Source organism: Spodoptera frugiperda, chromosome 30 (assembly GCF_023101765.2).
Source record: "Spodoptera frugiperda isolate SF20-4 chromosome 30, AGI-APGP_CSIRO_Sfru_2.0, whole genome shotgun sequence".
NCBI lineage: Eukaryota > Metazoa > Arthropoda > Insecta > Lepidoptera > Noctuidae > Spodoptera > Spodoptera frugiperda.
This window is the reverse complement of record NC_064241.1, coordinates 2,991,971-3,013,837: the sequence shown is the minus strand read 5'-3', so window position 1 is coordinate 3,013,837 and position 21,867 is coordinate 2,991,971. Positions and strand designations below refer to the sequence as shown.

The window sequence follows — 21,867 nt, the reverse complement described above, 5'->3', positions numbered from 1 at the left end:
CAGTTGTCAAAATCAGATTGCGGTTGATTCAGTGCGAGAGATTTATTTTGGAATGGCAATACTCGTACGTACTGTAAAATATTGTTTTGTGACATACTCGTAAAATTGGAGCGTGGCATGCATGACGATTTCCGAAAAAATAATAAATTGACAATTTAGTGTTGCAAACTGAAAAACGCTGTTTTTATGAAAATCTTTAAATATTTCTAACAATTTTGATTAGAAATATGCATTTAGATACATGTCCACTGACCTTCAACGAAATGATCTAAAACAATAACAAAGAAAAAGCGAGGTTTTCCTTTGACAAACACTCAAAAAATAATTCTTCTTTACAGGGGCTTTTCAGTCGTGGCGCCAGAAGTAGCAGTGCCGGGGAAGACAACAGCCATCCTAGTCACTCTTCATGGAAGAGCTGGAGACGAGACCTTAGATCCTCTCAATGTCACCGTTAGACTTGAAACTCAAGATGCCAATAATGAAGTGAAGCAACTCATTGCTGCCAGTCAGATGATTATGGGTAAGTGAACAAAAAAATTATGTTTGTTTGATTTTTCAAAAACGTGAACGGTCTAAGAGTAGGAGAGCCATGCTTCGGCACGAATGGACCGGCTCGATAGGAGTGATACCACGGCCTCACAGAAAATCGACTTGAAACAACTCTTGATAAACACGGTTTTATAAGGTTTAGAAGAGTAAAACGTCTTACCGCCGTACGCAGAGTCATTTAATGTTAACTTAACTCAGTCCTGAGCAATTTATTTCGATGCAAAATCGTTTCAGAGGTATTGTTTAAGTAATCATTAAATGTCTCTGAGTGTGGCAGTTAGAGCCAGCAATTAATTCAGCAGTGAAGAAACGTAATGTATTTAGTAAATAAATATTGGACATATATTTCCTATACTTAGCTCCTACTTGATCTGAAGTATGGAAAGTACTTTTTATTTTTGCATTGAACCTGTATGATAACAAGGCTTCTCAGATTCTTCAAAGCAAAGCAAGCTGAATAGATTCTGAACAATCGCGCGTTTTCTATAAAAAGAAGAGATTTGTTCAAGTTTCATCGATGCAGTTTTCTCATGATTTTGCTATTTTAAAGATAGAAGAAACTACATTCTATATTTCTCTGTCGTTAGCTTTATTTAAGTAAATTCTTTGGTTATGGTGATTTCTCGTTATTTCAATAATGCAGTGCTCAGCGTCGATAATGGTAAAGATAAAAAGGTCAATATTTCAAAAACGTGACTAAAATAAATTCCTTCCCATTCTTCAAATAGTAAATGAAAGATCAAATAAAAGAATATTCAAATTAGAACTTAACTGTAGAAATAATAAAGCACATCTTATAAAAGATGTGAAATACGGTATTTGGGTTATGAAAGAATCATAAACAAGAGAAACAACGCCCACGAAAGGGCTTAATTTAATTCATGATCCCAAAAATACTCTCCAATTTCCGAGGAATAGCCAAAAATATACATACCCACCCACAAACACTGATTATCGACCTATTTTATTGTTCGATACAAATGAAAATTGTCGTAAAACGTGATAATAAAATTGGAAACGCTTTCTAATATGATTTCGATTCTTCGATCCTGTACAACCGTCCCAGATTCGATAAAGTTATTACTACTGTAGTAAAAATCTCGTTATGTTCGGCAGACGGTGCTATTGAAAACTCGACTTATTGCCAAATGGATATAAACTGTGTTGAAAGTGCACGTACCCGGAAATATTCTCCTTACAAGTGCCCCGAGTTATTGATATTTCGCCAAATTGTAAGGTAGTTTGGGCCTGAAGAAATATTTGTCTGTGAATACTTTGCTGAGCAATATTTTGTTTACTGAAAATTTTATCGGAAAAGACAAACTTAGGTATTATTGAATACACGTTTTGTTTCTCACTGTTTACATAAAACTCAATACTGCATCTTGAGATGTTTATAAATAGATCTTTTTTAAACTACGATTTTCTCCTGTGTCGTGGGTGCGTTTACAAACATACAAGTTCACATACACATGACACCCAGACCCGAAACATGAATTTGTGGATCACACAAATTCTTGTTTTGCTCCAATTTTTTTTTCAAATTTTGCTCCGTGCGGGAATCGAACCCGCTACACGTTGTGCAGCAGCCGGTTACCCAGCCACCGCGCCAACCGTGCAGTCATTCGGTTACACATTAAAAGTTACTTACCTATAAAATTAACTAAAATTAGCTTCACATAGGTATACAATATTAAACTTTAAACGAACTCCAAACATTTGCATTTGCCTTCTAAACACAGCTTAATTACAAAACTCCGGGCAAGATCGTAACAATTTGCTCGCGCTTCCGAACCGACTCATTTGAAGACCTCTATAAAATTTATCTGCCACATAACATCGAACCCACTGCACGTCATAAACCTGAGTAATAATATCATCAACTAAACCTGAGTTGAGAAATAACGCCACGGTTTTCACAGTGGTTGGGTGATTGCCTGCTACCTAACGTATTACTGCTTCACATTTTATTATGATATATAAATGTGACTAATTTTTATTTTAATGTCCGTCTTGTAGATTATTTTAAAATATTAGACACGTATTTTTGTTTTCTTATGGAAACAAATACTTTTGAAGATATATCGATTTGAAAAATCGCGTGACGTCACTTCTAAGTACATTTTATACGTAGAAATGACATATTTGCTCCCACTCCTAAACTTTGATTTGTTTTATCTAAGTATCTTATAAGTATAACAAAATAAAAAAAAACTAGACTTAATAGATTTTCTATTTTCATACCTCGTTATCATGCCTATTGTTCGCACACGCACCAACGATATAGGAGAAAAATTAATGAGAAGTTTTATGAAATAGAGAAAACGAATAGTTTAGATATGAAAACTTGATACCATATAAAATCATGTATTCTTTAGTTTACACAAAATACAAGCATTTGAGAAAAACGTTTCCATGTTAAGCGCATGCAGTAGGTAAGAGATTCAGAATAAATAATATCAATTTACGATGTCTGAGGGAATCATAAAGACATTTTGAGTACTCGACGGAAAACTTTAGCCATTTTACTATCATGAAATGGTAGTGCTCTTACTAAACTTTGCCTTATACCCGCCGTATTCCGGATTCCTATTGTGGAGTTTTAAAATTCATTATGGTGTTAACTTTTATTTTTGAAGTACTTGTTTTATGTATATATGCGAGCATTTCGATTTATTTCCATTGATATGATTTTAAAAGAGAATTATCTACTTTAGTATCATCTGCTTTGTCAAAATTACTAGTAAATCACTGGGAGATTACAATATAATTGGGTTGGAAATGGAAATGAATAGCTTAGCCAAGTTTTCAGTTTATAAATACTCTGTAATAGGTTAAGTTCATTAAGACTTATTCCACCATTGGATAGTAGATAGGTGAACCGTTAATACAATACTTCAGTACCCTTAGTACGAGTTTGCTTTACGTCAAACGAAAACGAAACGAGAGCGCGTTCAGCACTCTGATTGGCCTCTACAAATGAACCAACCAGTCAGAAGCTTGTGCTAAACCTTCTAAAAATTATAAAGATTATGTCAAAACAGAAAACCTTCTCGATTATAACTCTCTAGACTAAGGCTAGGTTGTTGCTCCTTTATTTATTTATTCTGGTAATGATGTGGAAATAGAAGGAAAACAAAAGAGTGCGTCAGCTGTTCCCTCCCACACATGTTATATGAGTGAATTGTTGGTAGCAGATAGGACTATTAACAACCCTCTTGAGTATGGTATTTGTTTTTGTAGAATTCTAACTAAAATTGTTTTTATCCATCTTAAAATTTTACTGTGTATAACATTCCTACGTATAAATTTTATTTATTTGGACAAACAGTTTGTGACTTATTAGGACTTACATCTAAACACTTATGTTATAATTAATTTAAATGCGCAATTTTACTAGAGTTAGTACATTTCTAGAATAAGTTATAAATAGAACATGTATCTTTTTATCGCATACCTTTTACACTATTTTACTGTACATTCAGTCTCGGGCACATTCATCTATGTCTAGATAACTAACGCACGCTACACGAACATTGCAAGAGATATTGGAGGTCAAAACAAAGAAATCTTTACTAAGTAAAGGATATTAAACGAAAGTGGCGCCATCTGAACTTTGACACCGATCATTTCGAGCTCATTTCTCTTTGTCCGAATACTTTACAGATACAATACACTTAGTACGGGCTTGTTTTACGTATAAAGTAATCTAATTGAGAACGCGTTCGGTGTTCTGATTGGTTGGTTTATTCGAGCTCGAGTCAAAGCGCTGAACGCGTTCTTGTTTCGGTTACTTTAAATGTAAAGTAAACTGATACTAAGAGTACAGTTTTGTCAACCATCATTTTTATTATGAAAGGATTGCCAAAGACACAAATAGAAAATAGTTACAGCAAAGTATGTCGTTGTAAAGTTGAGCAGCATGAAATTAAACTCCAACTGGCACTCGGTTCGATAAGTAATGCAAGTAATAGTAGAGAAACAATCTCGGCCACATTCATCTATGTCTAGATAACTAACGCACGCTACACGAACATTGAAAGAAACACTGTCGGTCAAAATAAAATAAATCTTTACTAAGCTAAGGATATTAAACGAAAGTGGCTCCATCTGAACGTTGACACCGATAATTTGGAGACATTTCTCTATGTTTACTTTACAGAATACACTTAGTACGAATTTACTTTACGTTTAAAGTATAGTGCAAACCTGGTGCTCTTTGGTAGGTTTATTCGAGCCGGCCAATTGATGTTTTCGATTCTTATGATACTAAGGGTATATTCTTGCCAATCATCATTTCTGTTATGACAGAATTGCCAAAGACACAAACAGAAAATAGTTACAGCAAAGTATGTCGTTGGAAAGTTGAGCAGCATGAAATTAAACTCCAACGGGCACTCGTTCGATAAGTAATGCATAATAGTAGAGAAACAATCTCGGCCACATTCATCTATGCTAGATAACTAACGCACACTACACGAACATTGAAAGAGATATTGATAAAATAAAAGAAATCTTTACCAAGCAAAGGATATTAGACGAAAGTGGCGCCATCTGACTTTGTGACCGATAACTATAATTTGAGTACATAACTCTATGTCCGAATACCTTACAGATACAGTATACTTAGTACGAGCTTGCCTTACGTATAAAGTAATCTTAACGTGAGAGCTTTCGGTGCTTTGATTGGTTGGTTTATTCGAGCCGGCCAATCAGTTTTGTCAATCATCATTTTTATTATAAAAGGATTGCCAAAGAGACAAATAGAAAATACTTACAGCAAAGTATGTCGTTGTAGAGTTGAGCAGCATGAAATTAAACTCCAACTGGCACTCGGTTCGATAAGTAATGCAAGTAATAGTAGAGAAACAATCTCGGCCACATTCATCTATGTCTAGATAACTAACGCACGCTACACGAACATTGAAAGAGATATTGAAGGTCAAAATAAAAGAAATCTTTACTAAGGAAAGGATATTAAACGAAAGTGGCGCCATCTGAACTTTGACACCTATAATATCGAGTACATTTCTCTATGTCCGAATACCATACAAATACAGTACACTTAGTACGAGCTTGCTTTACGTATAAAGTAATCTAAATGAGAACGCGATCGACACTCTGATTGGCCGGCTCTAATAAACCAACCAATCAGAGTGCCGACCAGTTTTGTCAACCATCATTTCTATTATGAAAGGATTGCCAAAGACAGAAATAGAAAATAGTTACAGCAAAGTATGTCGTTGGAAAGTTGAGCAGCATGAAATTAAACTCCAACTGGCACTCGGTTCGATAAGTAATGCAAGTAATAGTAGAGAAACAATCTCGGCCACATTCATCTATGTCTAGATAACGTCGGAAGTGCCGTCAGGCGTGTCGCTGCAGTATGCCCGCTTTTATTGTCGTTGCTTCAACGTAAAATAAAGTTTTGTTCAGCTAGCTATAGTTTGAGGTTGAACTGGTTTAACGACTCTCCGTGTGATCGTGAGTTTTAAAGTTATTTTGAATTTAATTTTTGGGGATTTATTTGGGAATTTTATTAGTGTTCTGGTTTATGGTAGTCAAATCTTGTTTAAGTATAGTAAACCTGGTTTTTGTGGGTTTATTTATCGGTTCTACTAGATGTTTTCTTTTCTTATGAATATAATTTCATACTCTTCAACACTACAGCAATTGACAATCGAGAGCTATGCATGATAAGCCCTGGTTTCCTCACGATATTTTTCTTCGCCGTCTATCAGTGGTGTCAAAAATCGGAAAAAGTCACATTGGTATGTGCCATTGGTAGGTATCTCCTCGTGCATAAGAAGCAGATATCATAATCATCTTGGCCACCGCGATATTTTTAACCGACTTCTTTAGTAAATATATTTAATTATGTAAGGCTAATCACATTGTTGATTTACTAAAACAATTGTTGACTTTCTTCTACCCTTTCTTACACAAGAGAGTGAAGCCGTGTTTAAATTAAGTTCAAATCACAATCTAAATCAAACACGACACTTTATTACATATTCTGTACAACTCAGTACTTACCTACTTCAACAAACTACTTACTGTTCATAACTTCAACTCAACCATTATAACTGGACATTAAACTAGTTCCAACTTCATAAGAATTACATTCAAGACTTTACTGCCCTCGTGATGGGACATTAACTAAAATTCTAAGTGAGTTCTCTTGTCAAATAAAATAGCTTTTAAATAGTAGAAACTGGTAAAGTTATTGAGTTAAATGGAATCTAGGGTTTCAAAGATTTAGTAATACTAATTAGGTAATAACTAAGTTAGTAAAGTCTTTATTATATATAAAAATCGATTGCTGTTTGTTAGTTTCGCTAAAAGTCGAGAACGGCTGGACAGATTTGACAAATTTTGGTCATGAATTATTTGTGGAAGTCAAAGGAAGGTTAAAAAGGTGAGAAAATAATGTTTGAGGCGGTATGAAATTTGCCGGGTCGGCTAGTCTATTATAAATTCTATGATTTCCTGGTATAAGGATTTCTTTATGATTTTTTATTATAGTTGTTCATTTAGTCTACTACTATCACTTGTTTTTTATTTGATTCTTTTCTTTAGGTATCTGTTAAAGCTAAATATTTTCCATATTTTTGTGACACCATTTTTCTGGCATGACGAGCAAGACGTTTATTGAATTAACGTCGAAAATTGTGACTTTTCTTCGGTGTCTAGAAGATAAAATTACGTTTCTTTTTTTACAAATAAATGTAATTTCTGCTACCAGAAGGCAAATATTAGCATTCATTAGAATGGAGGTTATAATGCTACTAAAAATTTTGCAATAATATGACTTTGAGTACCATACAGACAAATAATTGCGATAGTGTTATAAGACAAATCTGCCCAGTCCCAATGTCTTTCTGGATTATAATAATGTGACAAATTTAACATTATAGCGAGTGCAATGACTCCTATATTTCTATACATCGTAAAAACAAGAAGAGAGGAAAAATACAATTGAACTCTAAATAGATATATAGGAAGGAAGAAGAAAGAAAAAACATTTATTTAGCACCAGGCACGATGCAACATAAATACAAATAAAAAAATGGCATAAACGAACAGCAAAATATGCTAACAACATGCCTACGCCCTAGACCTAAACCCTTTCAATATAAGTTAGGCACACAAGTCCCCTAGCACTGATTTTCAGTGGGCACCCAGTGTGGATATCTAATGATGTCATTGACCTCGCCCATCCCTTTGGGAGATAACAAGAATTATGCCATACTACGTAGCACAGATAGGCCAGGTCTTAAAAAGAACTTTAGATTAGATAAATTAATAAGATTATACACGTTACTCTCCCATTAGTAAGAAATGGGTTTTCATCCCCTTTCTTTAACTAAGATAGGCTTAATTTATTGAATGAAAGGGTTCTTCGTGGACTTTCTAAGGCTTTTTTGTTTTCAAAGTTTGTATTCTAATTGAAGGTAATAAATATTTCGGTTGTGTATACAACAGTATCGGATGGTAGAGTTATTGTAATTAATTAAAAGTTTTTAATGGCTACAGGGTGTAGAATGTTATCCGTGAAACTGGACTGGATTACAAAATGTATGATTATGAAGAAGGAAAATGAATTTAATATAAAGAGCGTTATGGTGCGTGAACTCTGTGCGATCCACGAACTGTTGTTTGTCATTTCTCCTGTACAACTTAGTACTTACCTACTTCAGCAAACTACTTACCTGTGTCATGTATCATATGTCATGTGTCATGTATATGAGAATTTGTATGTTTGTTAACCGCACCCACCACACAGGAGAAAATTCTAGTGTTAAAACAACTTACCTTCATAAAACTCGGTAAGACATTGACTGCCAATAAAAATCTGGCGATCACTTTTGCCTCCTATGCCGTTTAATGTGTAACAGAGATCTATAAATTACAATGTGATATCCAACTTTAATCATATTAAATAAGAGTAGATACTCAATTTGAAAGCAACACATGTCACATTTCATTTTCCGAAAACCAGACAGATGGTGTTTGCCCACATACGAGTATTTGACCAATTACGTTGAAAACTTCCACGTAAAAGGGATGAACCTTTTACCGTTAACCGGACACAAATACAGGAACATTTTCCAGCGAATTTCCTAATGTGTTAACTTAATAAACGGCGCTTGTTCTGACAGTCAAACAAAATGTTAATTTGATTGTGCAAAAATATGTGAAAAAACAGGCTTACAAAGTTAACATAAGGTTTATTCTATTACAATATCTCTGACTTTAAAAATCGTGGTTATTCACATAAAAAATCATAATCGAATTTAAGAGACATTACCTAATAAATTGCCTTTTTTGAAGGGGGAAAATCATTCAATGACTTTTCTCGCTTTGGGCAAGGCGAGAGTGAGTGTTAGACTCTTACTGACTAACGTTTCAACTCCTGCTTTTCGAACCAGAGCCCCGGATACCTAATAAATGGCTAATAACGTATTCAAACTTTTATTTATCACAGTAATTAACAAGGAATTGGATTGTTCGACAATTCTGATTGCGAACAAACCGCTTATCCAATAAAATGGGCGTATTGTTGGAAAGTGTCGCCATAATGTCACCAGTTTACGAGTTACATCTGCAACATGTATGCTCGTTGCAATTGGGACGATGCGATGCGAAGCTTCCATGCATCGCGTGGAACGTTCTGGAAAATTTGCCGCGCGGACACCGCGTAACTTGTGAATTGGGTTCAATTATTTGATGTGTAATGTGTTTGTATTTGTTATTGTTTATTAAATTTCTTGTGCAATGGATAATAACGTAAAATATAGTGACGATGGTAATTAATGAAAAGTCAGTAAATAATTTGCTGTCCAAACTTTTAATATTTTGCTAACCTTTTATCAGAGCCTAGAACCATCAGCTAAGATGACAGTGTCATTTTAATACGAAAATATCTACGAAGACATGATGTTACATTACACTAGGCAATAGTCATTTTATAATTTTGATTTTAGTTTTGACATTGATATCAATATTGATTTAATTCTGAATTTGAATTTGATTTCAAGCTTGACATTTTTTAATTGAATTGTATTTTTTATTCGAAATATTATTCCCTTCTTATTTAATTTTATTGTTTGTTGACTATTTAATCGCACTGTATTGATAATGTTACCTGTGATTCCTTGTATTGGAGTAGCAGAAGCCTACTTAACTGTGCTTATCATTGTATGTAATATGTGTATTCTCTGTAAGGATTCCTTATAATAAATAAATACCAACAACTAACCTCACACATACAAACATCATAATAAAGAGACACCATTATAAAAAGGACACATCACAAAAAAAGACACTCACCACTTCGCAGAATTTCACACGAACAAAGTAAGAAATTTAACGAGAAAAATGAAGTAAATAAATAAGAATTTGTAGTGCAATCTAGTTGTTTCTTGTTTGTCCTCACTCCAAGCCTGCTTCCTTCTTCATTACGCCTGTCCTTCGCTAGTAAAAAAGTTCTGAGCTGCCTTTTTATACTCTCCATTTTCAACGATGACTTTTACTTAGAATAGCTTAGAAATAATGGATGGGTTTTCTTGTGAGGTAATCCATAGATTTATTTGTCTTATAAACATATTATTTTATTTTTATAAACTATAAATGAACTGCAATTGATTGCAGTTCCAAGATATTTTGAGGATTCTGGCAAAAGAACTTATAAGTTAATCCTTCTTTGTAAGTGTAGGATTAAATTCAAGTTCAAAAAGTTTTCTAGTCTCGAGAGATATTGAAAATGCTGTTTGATTTTAGTGTGGAGTATCTTTTTATTTTTCATAATTTTCTTAACAGTATTCATTCCCGTTTTACCTAAGTGTGCAGCGAAAACGATAGATATATTTAATTTACTTTCTATTTCTTATATCCACGCAAAAATACCTATCAACATTCTAATCACATAGTATATCAAGCCAACGCAACAGACTTAATCTAGCATTAGGTACTCGTCTTATACTACTAAAACCTAGCCTAGACAAAAAGGTATTCTTGCCACGGACACTTATACCAAAATGTCAAGATAAAACTTCATTTTTTTATTCGAAAAAGACAAAGCAATTGTAGAGAGCCGCGACGAGAGGAATATAAATAATATAGCTCTTATCCTGATGAGAATGTAAATGGAGCAGTTAGATCCTGGTGATATGTCATAAAAAGGACTGTAGGAGCCTTTGTGGTTTTTTAGGCCATGGCTCCGTGCTATGGATGTAATTTAGAAGATAATCTAGTTAAAAAAATGTTATCTTTGTTTCTTTTAGTGTCTATTTCTTTTTTGTTGGGGATGAATTTGTGTGATATTGTGGTACTTTTGGGTACTCCGTTTCATATACTTCTTTAAATAATGTATAAATTGTGAAAGAATATTACTATACAGATTTATAATAATGTTGAATCAGACTATATACTATAAATAAAAAATCAAAATCCCCTCTTCGACAGGCATAAAATATCCAATTAGCATAATCGCAATTGTATTCAATTTTGTTTTGTCAATAGAACTATTTAATCGTTTTTTAATCAGTATTGCATATGTCGACACCAGCAATTTATACTACGCTAACTCGAAATTTGGAAAAAACTTTTTTTATGCCAAGTTGCTTAAAATGTGTGTTTACATACGTCATAAAAAAATTGAGAAGAAATATGCAAAAATAAGAAAGTTACAAATCTTATAAAACGCTAAGTAAAGGTACTTTTTGAAATCACTCGATTTATATTACGCCAACTATTATTAGCGGAGTGTGCGCGCGGATCACTTTGGTCAAAGTCCGTGCAAACTGCGCTAACTCATAGTTAGCGTAGTTTAGTGCGTTCGTGTGTATACATGTTCGTTTGTAAAATGAACGACTTAGCGACTTTTACGTAGTAAATACTTATGTGTTAACGTATTAATTAGTTTATTAATGGTACGTTGACTATTCTTTTTGTAAGTAAGTACATGTTCTTCATAAAATATTGAAATATGCATCAGATGATTGATCATGCACTACGACGTCCCGTACTACACTACGCTAACATAAGTTAGACGTGTATAAGATGTAATTTTTTTTTGATGAATTACTTTTTTATACGGCTATTTTGCGCTAAATCAAAAAATAGAAATAATTAAGGAAATATAAATATGAGATATTATAATGAATAAATTAAATATTAAGCATACCAAATTTCAAAAAAGTATCTTAATTAATGTAAAAGTTATCACGTTTTTCCCTTTAAACGCCTCTACTGTAAAGTACACTTTTTGAGTTAGCGCAGTATAAATTGCTGGTGTCGATGTAGTCGTTCACTCATTTTATAAAGATAATTGTAAAAGTGATTACCTTAATGAATCAGGTAATACATTTACGCCTTTACACCTATCAAAGAGATTGAATCACATGAAAATTCATTCGTGTAACGTAACTCAAAGCGAATCTTACACCTCACTTTAAACTCCAATCAAACACTGACAAAAACGATTAACCGAATCCCTTTAGTTAGTTCGAAATCGATACCCAACCAAATGAGGAAGCTTCTATCATTACGATAAAGCTACCACGTTGGGAGACTTCGTAAATCAGTGTGTTAATAGCTCAAAGCGATTGCCAATCCCTACCAAAGATATCGGATCGTGGCCTAATGAATCATGATTGCTGTACCGATAGTGCTGTGCATGGAAGCAATGTCGATAACTACATACCTACGTGAGTTTTGTTTGCCTGTATTTTAGTTGATTAGGTATCCGTGTAGGCTTTGTTTTTGTTTAAAGTGATTTATGGAGGGGGGTGTAACTGAGTTTGTAATAAAGAGAGAGAGAGAGAGAGAGACACGTGTGACAATATACGTGTGCTTTTAAGTGTGAATACAGTTCTTATTGGTCTATTGTGTTGTCTATTGTCTATCTAATTGGTTTATTGGTCAATTGTGTCTTATGCCCGCTTCTTATGTATGAGGGCGTGAGTTCGAAATCTACCAACGGCTTCGAAAATTTCCTAATATTATTTAGACACTACTGATAAACGGCGAAGGAAAACATCATAAGCAAACCTAGTCTTATAATTGAAATTACCAATCCGCACTGAGTAAGCGTGGTGATTAATAGTCAAACCGTGTGAGAAGAGACCTTTGGTCAGCAATGTAAGCTGTTGATGTGTGTTTTATGACATACAAAAATAGATAGAATACTCTTAAAACCATAAATTAAACTTTATTCAAAACCCTTCAACACCAAACTACAATAGAATACGCCAAACACAGAATTTCCTACAACAGAAATTCAATCCCTAAACGATTACGATTCATATTCAACTCGAACCAGGTGTAAATGCGTCAAAGCAATTGCTAATTTTAACTCAAAGAAATCCGATTTACCGTGCAGCAACTAACGAAGCGTTCAGTGTCAGCTGTGCCATCTCATCAGATCATACGGAAAAATTAGATTGCGCATAGCAAAAGAAGGATGTTCTTGTTAGGCTACCTACTCGTTAAAATGGTCGTATTATACGTGTTCTAGTAAATATGGAAGCGAGAAGGAATTTGTTTGGACAGGCAATGTTTGCGGTGATGTGTGCTCAGTTTTACCGGGGAATCCGTTTTGCTTGAAGATTGTTTGGTTTTAGGTTGTATGTTAGAGGTGTATCTTATGTGTCTAGTTGTGAATTTGAGTTTTAGTACTTATATTTATGTATCCGTAAGTGCTTATTGGTTTGACATATCTTCGTTGTGTTTTATTTTAAAGAATATTAAATGGTTTTGTGTATAAGTTGCTGATTATATTACTAATTTTAAAATGCAGTACATAAAATGTTATTATAATTTTCGTGAGACATAATAAATTAATTATTATGTTATCGGCTTACTCACGTAATTGTTTGACGACGAACTCAACTAGTTTCAAGCCATGCTAAATACTCATTTTCATGAGCACCAAAGAATTTTGTGAAGTTTTGAATCCCAATAAAGGCCCCAACAAAATATGTTAGTTATTTTTAGCTTATTGAAAAATCCTGACTTTACATTTGCAAAATAAACCTATTACATTCTAAAGCATAAAGAATACAATAACAGTTTTCATTTTAAATAAAAAAAAATAACCAGCAAAGCAAACCAAAGAAGAAACGACGGTAAAACAGAAAAAAAACAAGTTATTAATTCATTTTTCCCTTTCATATACAAAAAAGGAAGTTTTTATTCGTCCAATCCAATCGTTTCCTGTGTTCAGAACTCGTGCCTTTGAGCACCAGCCTTGCTTGTTTGTGCGTCCGAACAAAGCCAATCTCTCAGATTTCTATGCAAAAGACTTCCTCTCAACAAAATATTATGTTCTATATTGTTACTTTGTGTTCATGGAAATTTTATATCGCTCGACGCCAAATAAAGAATGCTAAGTAGCCAATAGAAAAATTCACGTTTTCTTTAAAAAAAAAAGTTATTATTCCGACACCCTTATGATTTCTTTGAAGTGAGACGTGCTAAACTTTTTGACCTACATTTATTTTAAAGGAGCGAATAAAGTTGTAATATGAATTATTTTTAACGTTTAAAACTTTTTGTGATGGTCCCATTTTATTTTTAAATTAAAGCTTCAAGAGAGAATGGTAATACAGTTGGTTTATATCTTTATTACGTTTAAATTTTATTTTTTCATAACTTTCAGCTTAATTAAAATTTTAGGTATCATTAAATATGATTATAATATTCAGCTATTTTTACTTATTTAAAAATAAGATATATGTGATTATATGTTATGTTTTTATAATAACTCTTCAAGATGAGACACATAATTAACTATTAAAAATGAGTAGGCCGCACGACGTCGCATTATATGCCCACACTGCTCAAGATGAAGAGTTCCTCTGTGACTCGAAAGTAGTAGAGCTTTTCTCCATTAATAAATCGTGATATATATTATCGCATTTTCTTAATTAATTCTTTGTTAAAATTAACTATTTTCCGATACACGAAACGATGACAGTAGTTCAGAATCTTGTGTTGAAACCTGTCTAAATAAAACTAACCAAACCAAATGGTACTAAATGCAACTATATAAAACGAATAACAATATTAAAACCACAAAAACCAAATACAAAAATAAAAAGTCCATCAAACCTCTATTCAAACACAAAACAGCAACAACAATTTAAATACGCGACCATTTTCAGCTGCTAACTAAAAAAATAAGCTAAATTGACTCCGGCACTGCACCTAGTAAATAAAATATACAGAAAGGTTCCAATTTTCCGGCCCATGGACAGATTTGCGTTCCTAGAAGAAACTTGGCAACCGTTGTAGAATGAACCGTATTTTTCACTTTGAGAAATGGCGTACCTCCAACGTCAATATTTAAAGTATAAGGTACTCGTTCTACTAATTCTGAGTACCATCTTAGCTTCATTTTTTTTTATATTCAATTTTTGTGGAGTATTTTTGTATGGAATTTCCTTAAATAAAATGTTTGATCTATTCAGATTTAGCGTCGTCAGTTTTGTGTCTGTTGATTTGATCTCTTTTTATGGTATAAGCCGGTGAACGAGTAGACGGACTGATGGTAAGCAATCGCTGCTGCCCATGGATACCCGAAACACCAGAGGCGTTACAAGTGCTTTGCCGGTGGTTTGGGGTTAGGGATTTAAGGGTTGTCGGGGGAATCGGGGATTGGGAAGGAGGGTGATTGGGCCTCCGGTCGTAACTTCTATATACAAAAAGGAATAATTTTAGTACCTACAATAGCTTTACCAGTACCATAAGGTATAGATACCATGAAACTATAGTTACCAGTTTCAATTTTAAAATAACAGAAACATCAACTTATAATGATTATTTTCGAAAAAGAAGCTCTCAACAAAATGCGGTTGAAATGTGGTAACCACCACTGAAAACGTGAAATTTTTACACATAGATATGTTTTTTTAGTTCTAAATTGGGATGAATTCGAAACATATATTTTTTTCGTTCGTAGGAACTTTTTTAGCGTAACTGAACTCAATATTTTTGGCTGGGTCGTTATCGCTCCGCGTTTTATCTGCGCCGATATTCCTTTTATGAAGTACAAAAATATTGGGAGCTAGCACTTTCTGGTTTTCAGTTAGGCACAGGTATTTTTTGAGGTCAACTGATCATGGTAGAGATTATCTATATATATGTATTTAGTTTAACGAATTACGACTTTATTATCTAGTACATATAAAGTCTAATTTTGACAGCCTTGCTGATTTTCTAAGTCTAAATATAGCAGTTTACGCCTAAGACGCGTCACCTTGTAAGGCACTCAATCGAACATCCTCGTGTGTGTAAATGTGTGTGTAGAACCTACGTTAGAGTTACTCTTACACAATACACACAGAAAGTAAAACGAAGAAAAATCTCTATTTTTAGACATCACGTTTCGTCGAAACCTTTGTTAAAGAAAAAAACTGTATGTAGTCAGTCTATTGTTGACAGGTATCCTTGTCCATAGATAGAACTTTCGGCGCAATCCACCATTTGTACAGATATACTACCTATAAATATACGTACGATTTGTTATTTTTGTTATGAAAATCCCGAATGACAGCTTTATTATCCACAAAATTACTTAATCAAAAATACACAATCGTTTCGTCACGCCTTTTATTCCTGTAGGCAGAGGTGCACATTATGGCATAATGACACTGCACAATATACACCCACTTTTTACCGTGTGTGTCATAAGTCCCGTGTAGTAGCCTATTGCCATTTATTACACACAACAATTTCAGACTCCGTGCAGTGCGTGCTACTACTGAAAATTTTCGAAAAACCGTAAAAAGCCCAGTAATACTTTGCCCGACACTAGGTCAACAGGCAGTCAGTAGTCAGTAGCATAAATTTATATATTTTTGACTTAATCATGCCACCAGGCGTTTAAAAGTTTGAAGGGGTAAGAAGAGTTGCACATTATAATGTAAAACTCACTTTTCACCATTTAGTTATATGAGACCCACGTGATAAGGGGTGATCAAGGATATTATACAAACACAATATTTTCTAAGCAGAAAAAATACAGCCAAGTTCGTATCCAAGCTATCTAAATCACCAATCATTCATAGTACAGTCAGTTTGATTGTCTGCATACCGCTTTCCATTTTCAAATTGGCAACCCTACGACTGCTACGCTAGTTTGCTGTGGTTAGTTTTCTTTTGTCGTTGCCTGGTTTTAGTGCGTAAAAGTATAGTCTTTAAACGTGTATTTTGTTTCACTTTTTGTAAATGTTCGAATAAATTCTATTCAATATAAAGGGCCATTAAGAATTATTGATTTGCTTTTAAGTTTGGTATATTTTTATCATAGCATTGTTTAGTATTTTTTTAATATGATATTTTTTATTTGTGGTATTAATATTAGGTTAATTAAAGAATGAATTCCTTTATTTACAAAAGGTCTATAATTTGGGCGTGTTTTTAATTCAATTTAATATACCCCAAAAATGCCAGTCCAGCTTACCATATAGCAAGAATGAAGGAATAGTCATTGCATAAAGACCATTGCGAAATCGATGCATGAAAATTTTCTTCACAATCTATCTAACTGCAAATAAACACCGAAACTATAAACACTAGACCACGAAAAAGGTGGCAGAACAACGCTAAAACATCACTACTACTAACTACGAGTAAATTCGTCGCATATAACCCGTTCGTACGAATATACGTACAGCATTGCGGATCAACCAACACCACTCCGCAGTTTTATCTTTTAAACAAACCAAGTTCCTGAATCAAGTCCCGTACATCAAGTACTGATAAATCGTACGCTTAATCCGTACAACCCCGATCAAAGGAAATCATGTCCTATTCTAAACGTAGTAAAATTGTGTTTCGGTTGCACATTTTCAGTATTTTAGGGAGATAAATGCGCTTTGGTTAGGTTATTTTTGTTTTAAAATTGCTCGTGGTTGTGCTTCTGTTATCAATATTCATTAACATGATATTGATTTTAGTATGTTGTTGGATATGCTGACGGTAAATCATTTTTGCATGTAACAGTAGCTCGGACAATGTGTATTGCAAAAACGTAATATTGCATTTTCATTTAAATATTTTTGTAGTCACCATTATGGGTGTTGCAGCTTATTATGTGCGCTTCTGTCTATAGAGATTAAAATCAGTGTTTTTAAGTTTATTACTAAAACAAGAAAATTTGTGAAACACAGCCATCAAAAGTATGTATTATAGTTGCTTCTACCATATACCGTAAGATTTAAAAGAACTAGACACCTTCTTTGAAGAATACAATTTTAATTGGAGAATCAAAGCAAGTCCCAATTTATATTACGACAAAAATCCCATTTTTTTCTCTTTTCCCCCTCGTCACCGTTTCCCCTACGAGACAAAATGCAGAATGCTACAGTCACTTAATCCCCAACTAAATTAGACGTAATGATGTCTCCTCGCTTCGGAAATCCCCAGAATTGCTCAAATCACACTTGATCCCACTTTCGCCCCCTTATGGTGCAATCATTTAACTTTAGTGGAAAGTTTTAATTGAATTTACCTAACCAATGGATACTTTTCTAATTACTTCGTAACAGATTTGCTACAAGCTAAACCTATAAGCGTTCGACACGCTGCGATAATTACTTTGTGTTTAATAGGAACTAAGTTTTTAATGTTTTGAACATAATTTTAAATTAATTGCATATAAATAAATTAGTAATTCATTATTTTTTTCTTGTTCTTTATATAGTACAGGATTTGTACTAGTAAGTGTGGCTGCATGGTTTTAAATTTAAATTCTTCGCCGAATCCTTAAATTAGTACGTTACCAATTTAAAAAGAAAATTGCTACAAGACCAGATTAAGTAAGATACAACTTCCTGAAAAGTATTCGTACTGAAAGTAATGTGGTTGAAATAAAATACTCGTCAATCTTCAAAATATTACATTAAACTTCGAAATATTTTTGAAGGATTTTTTATGGGAATGTAATTTGAACTTGATCGAAACGATAAACTGCTGGCAATGATATAATTTATTTAAAAAGGTAAGAAATTATTTTGCGTTTTATAAATCTTTTACACTGTCATTTTTTCCTTATTCTTTTCCGTAAATAAAAGTATGTTTAATCATAGCGTATAGCTATATTACAGTTAAAGAAAGTAATATATTTTACCTTGTAATATTTATACAAAACAAAATGATAAGGAACTTTAAATTCAAGTCTATAATGATAAAGTTTCATTTTAAAAAAAGTTATTCGATACCCTTTTGTAACCAATAAAAAAATCTGAAGTAAGATATTACTCCCGACACTTACTGCTCGCTTTCACCCACCCAACTACTCGTACCAAAACAGCCTACAAAATATATTTCGAATAACATATCTTTTACACCCTTTCTGTATGTTATCTACAAGTTATCTAATTAACAGTATATTTGCAGAGTGGCCTCCTAACTAGGTGTTTGCCTGTATATTAGGAGATACTCTGTTTATTACGTAAATACGTGCTGACGGCCGGATAGCTCAGTAATTGAGTTCAAAGGTTGGATAGCATCGTTCCATGTAAAATGTACTGATATTCGGTCGCTTTGTGTTTAGTGGAAGCTTTGTTCGTACGTGGATAGTGGGAATTGACGTCGCGGTTAAGGTTAGGCTATGGAAAGTGTGGAGTGAAGTAAATGCTATGAATGTTAAGAAGTCAAATCATATATACACATCATGTTAAAAATAAATAAACCGAAATAGCAATTTAATGCGAAAGTAGGTTGCGATGGAAAAACACTGGTGTTAATGTTTGTTTGTTCAGATGTTTGTCCATCAATCAAGCAGAAACTACTGAATGGATTTTGATGAAATTTAGATTATGATTAACTTTTTAAACGAGAAACGGGCAAAGCCGCTAGCAGATTCTAGTTCTCAAAAAGAAACATGATCAGGAAAACACGTTAATTACTGTTTAAGTTCACATTCAAAGTTAAAACAAAGCCCCAACCACCAAAAATCAGTTCAATCCCAAAACCAAACTAAACACGATCACCCAATCAACCGTAACTTACAAACAAATGACATGAATTATGAACTAAAACGTTAATAACAAATCGAATGGACTAACCCACCAAATGATCCTATTCATAGTGCGTTACTCCTGATGAAGCTGTTAAAGCCTCTAATTTGCTAAATTGTATGCAGCTTGAAAATTAAGCCAAAAGCGCGGCTTAAATTGGGACAGCAAACAGCTTAGAGCAAGAGCAACGAGTTTAACGTTTTAGGTTCGTGTGTTACGACGTACATTATGTTGTTTATATTATGGATGTAATTTTGTTAGGTCTCTAGTTTATGTGGTTAGTTTACATAATATGTTCGTTTATTAGTACTAGGTAATTTTGTAAGAATAAGTTTATCGCGTCTTGGATTTTAGTTTTGACTAGTTAAGTCTTTATCTTTTTAAAGTATCGTGTGTAAGGTAGTGTGTCATATGTAGGACATGGTTCTCATTCATTTTTAGTCAATTCGGTTTTGATATTACCTTTTTTGTTCACGGGATGAAACCTTCAAAATGCGCATAGCTTTTGGGGAAAAATAGGAGAGTGTGGGATTTTAACTTCAACTAAAACCTCCCAGTCGCCACCATCTGCACTTAAAGGATTTCTTTCACCAGGTCCTCTAGGTCCTCTTAGTAGACCAACACATAAGTCTAGAATAGGACATAGAATACTTTTTATCCGACGGGAACGGGTGTAAGTGCTGGTAGAAGCTAGTTTGAAAATAGTTGATCTTTATGTTTAGAAAGTATACATTATGTAATCTTAATTTAACTGTAACAGTAGATTGAAACAAACATGTAATTGTAATCGAAATATTCAGTTGAAGTTGTTACACGTGCAAAATCGAATACTACAATAGCTTCAAATAACTTTGTGTGGCAGGTTTCGATATTGCATAACTCGATTTTTCCCTAATTCAATTGTGATATGTGAATCAACGGGCTGGTTTGTTTCAATTTTTGTTTTCTGAATTGGAGATAGAAAACATCATGTTTTTGTTTTTAGTTTGACCGTAAACAATATTGAAACCGTTAGTGTTTCGTATTTTTTAAATGGAATTGCAGTTTTTTAATAATACTCTTGTTTGTTACAAAGGGTGGATTATGTTGGTGAAATTGTTTTTTTTTTACAGTGGAAATAAACTTTGTATTTATTGATTCAACAGGGTGCTAATGTATTGTATGTATTGATGAGAAAGCTTGGTGTTGTATACATAATATGACAATGGGTTTCTAGAATACTTAGTAATGGTGCAGAATCTGAATGTGTATCTTAATCTAAATACCATAAATAGCAACCATCTTAAACCCAAATCTTATCTCCCTAAATCTCAAAATTCAACACCATCACAACACATTTTTCAATTCGCCAACTTTTAAAAAATCTCCTATAAAAAAATATGGGAATATTTCATTTCATTCGGATCTCTAAGGGGCTTTACATCATTCAAGCTTACTTAGGGGCAAGGTGGAAGTACCGAAGTGATTTAATTATCCCGGCACACCGGATTAGCTGTGCTTCTTTTGTTCCAACACTTAAGGAGGATGACGTGACAGGCCCAGAATAATTTAATGGAGATTTTGAAATGGTTGGATTTGTTAGATGCTTGTTCACTGTTCGTTGTTCGAGAACGCTGTTGTCATTGTTTGTACAAGTTTTTTGAGAGAATTAAGTGTGAAAATGTCGTTCGATTTATTTGGAATTTGTTTTTTTTTTATTTTATTTTTTTGGTAAGCTTTGTGGATTAAGTGTACTTTTCAACTGGCTTCCACCAGTCATATTCATTGATACATACATATAATTTAGCACTGGTGGAAATGGACTCAGCCAACTTATGTTTTTTTCTATATGGAAAGATGCGTGCTATAGATGCGTGTTATGAATGGCTTCCCAATTGTCGATACTCGAACTGCGCACCTCCTTGCACAGCTACAAAGCTAGGTAACTGTGACATAGTTCCACAGATTAGCTTTACATCGCCGTGGCTTAGCTATGTATATCAAATCTCTGGTAGTAAAACACCCTAATGCAGAGATAGTAAAGGTTAGAAGCAAATCGTGATATGTTTTGGGATAGATACATTTTCAACATTTTAAATTGAATTTTGGGTATTCTAAAGTACTCTTGGATTTCGAAATATTCTCAAATAGCTATCCTGAGTGATGGGTTCTTCAACATAATAGCCATGAATAAAAAAAAATCATACTTAGTAAATCCACCTGTAGCTATCCTACCGTATAGTTTTATGCTAATCCGAAATTCATGAATGACCCCATTTAGATGTCATGGCATTTGCTACTAATGTACTTA

The 21,867-nt window shown here is 33.6% G+C and overlaps 2 protein-coding genes across 3 annotated transcripts in view; one reads left to right on the top strand and one right to left on the bottom strand.

Annotated features, from left to right (window-relative positions):
* LOC118269653 (C3 and PZP-like alpha-2-macroglobulin domain-containing protein 8) overlaps nucleotides 1-21,867 on the top strand; it is a 242,239-nt gene that overhangs the window by 95,513 nt on the left and 124,859 nt on the right. Inside the window, exon 3 of the mRNA XM_050706877.1 lies at nucleotides 339-520. Within this exon, the coding sequence (XP_050562834.1) occupies nucleotides 339-520 (182 nt within the window). The remainder of the gene's footprint in view (nucleotides 1-338; nucleotides 521-21,867) is intronic.
* LOC118269655 (zinc transporter ZIP6-like) overlaps nucleotides 1-21,867 on the bottom strand; it is a 426,889-nt gene that overhangs the window by 339,427 nt on the left and 65,595 nt on the right. The gene's annotated exons all lie outside the window — the stretch shown is intronic.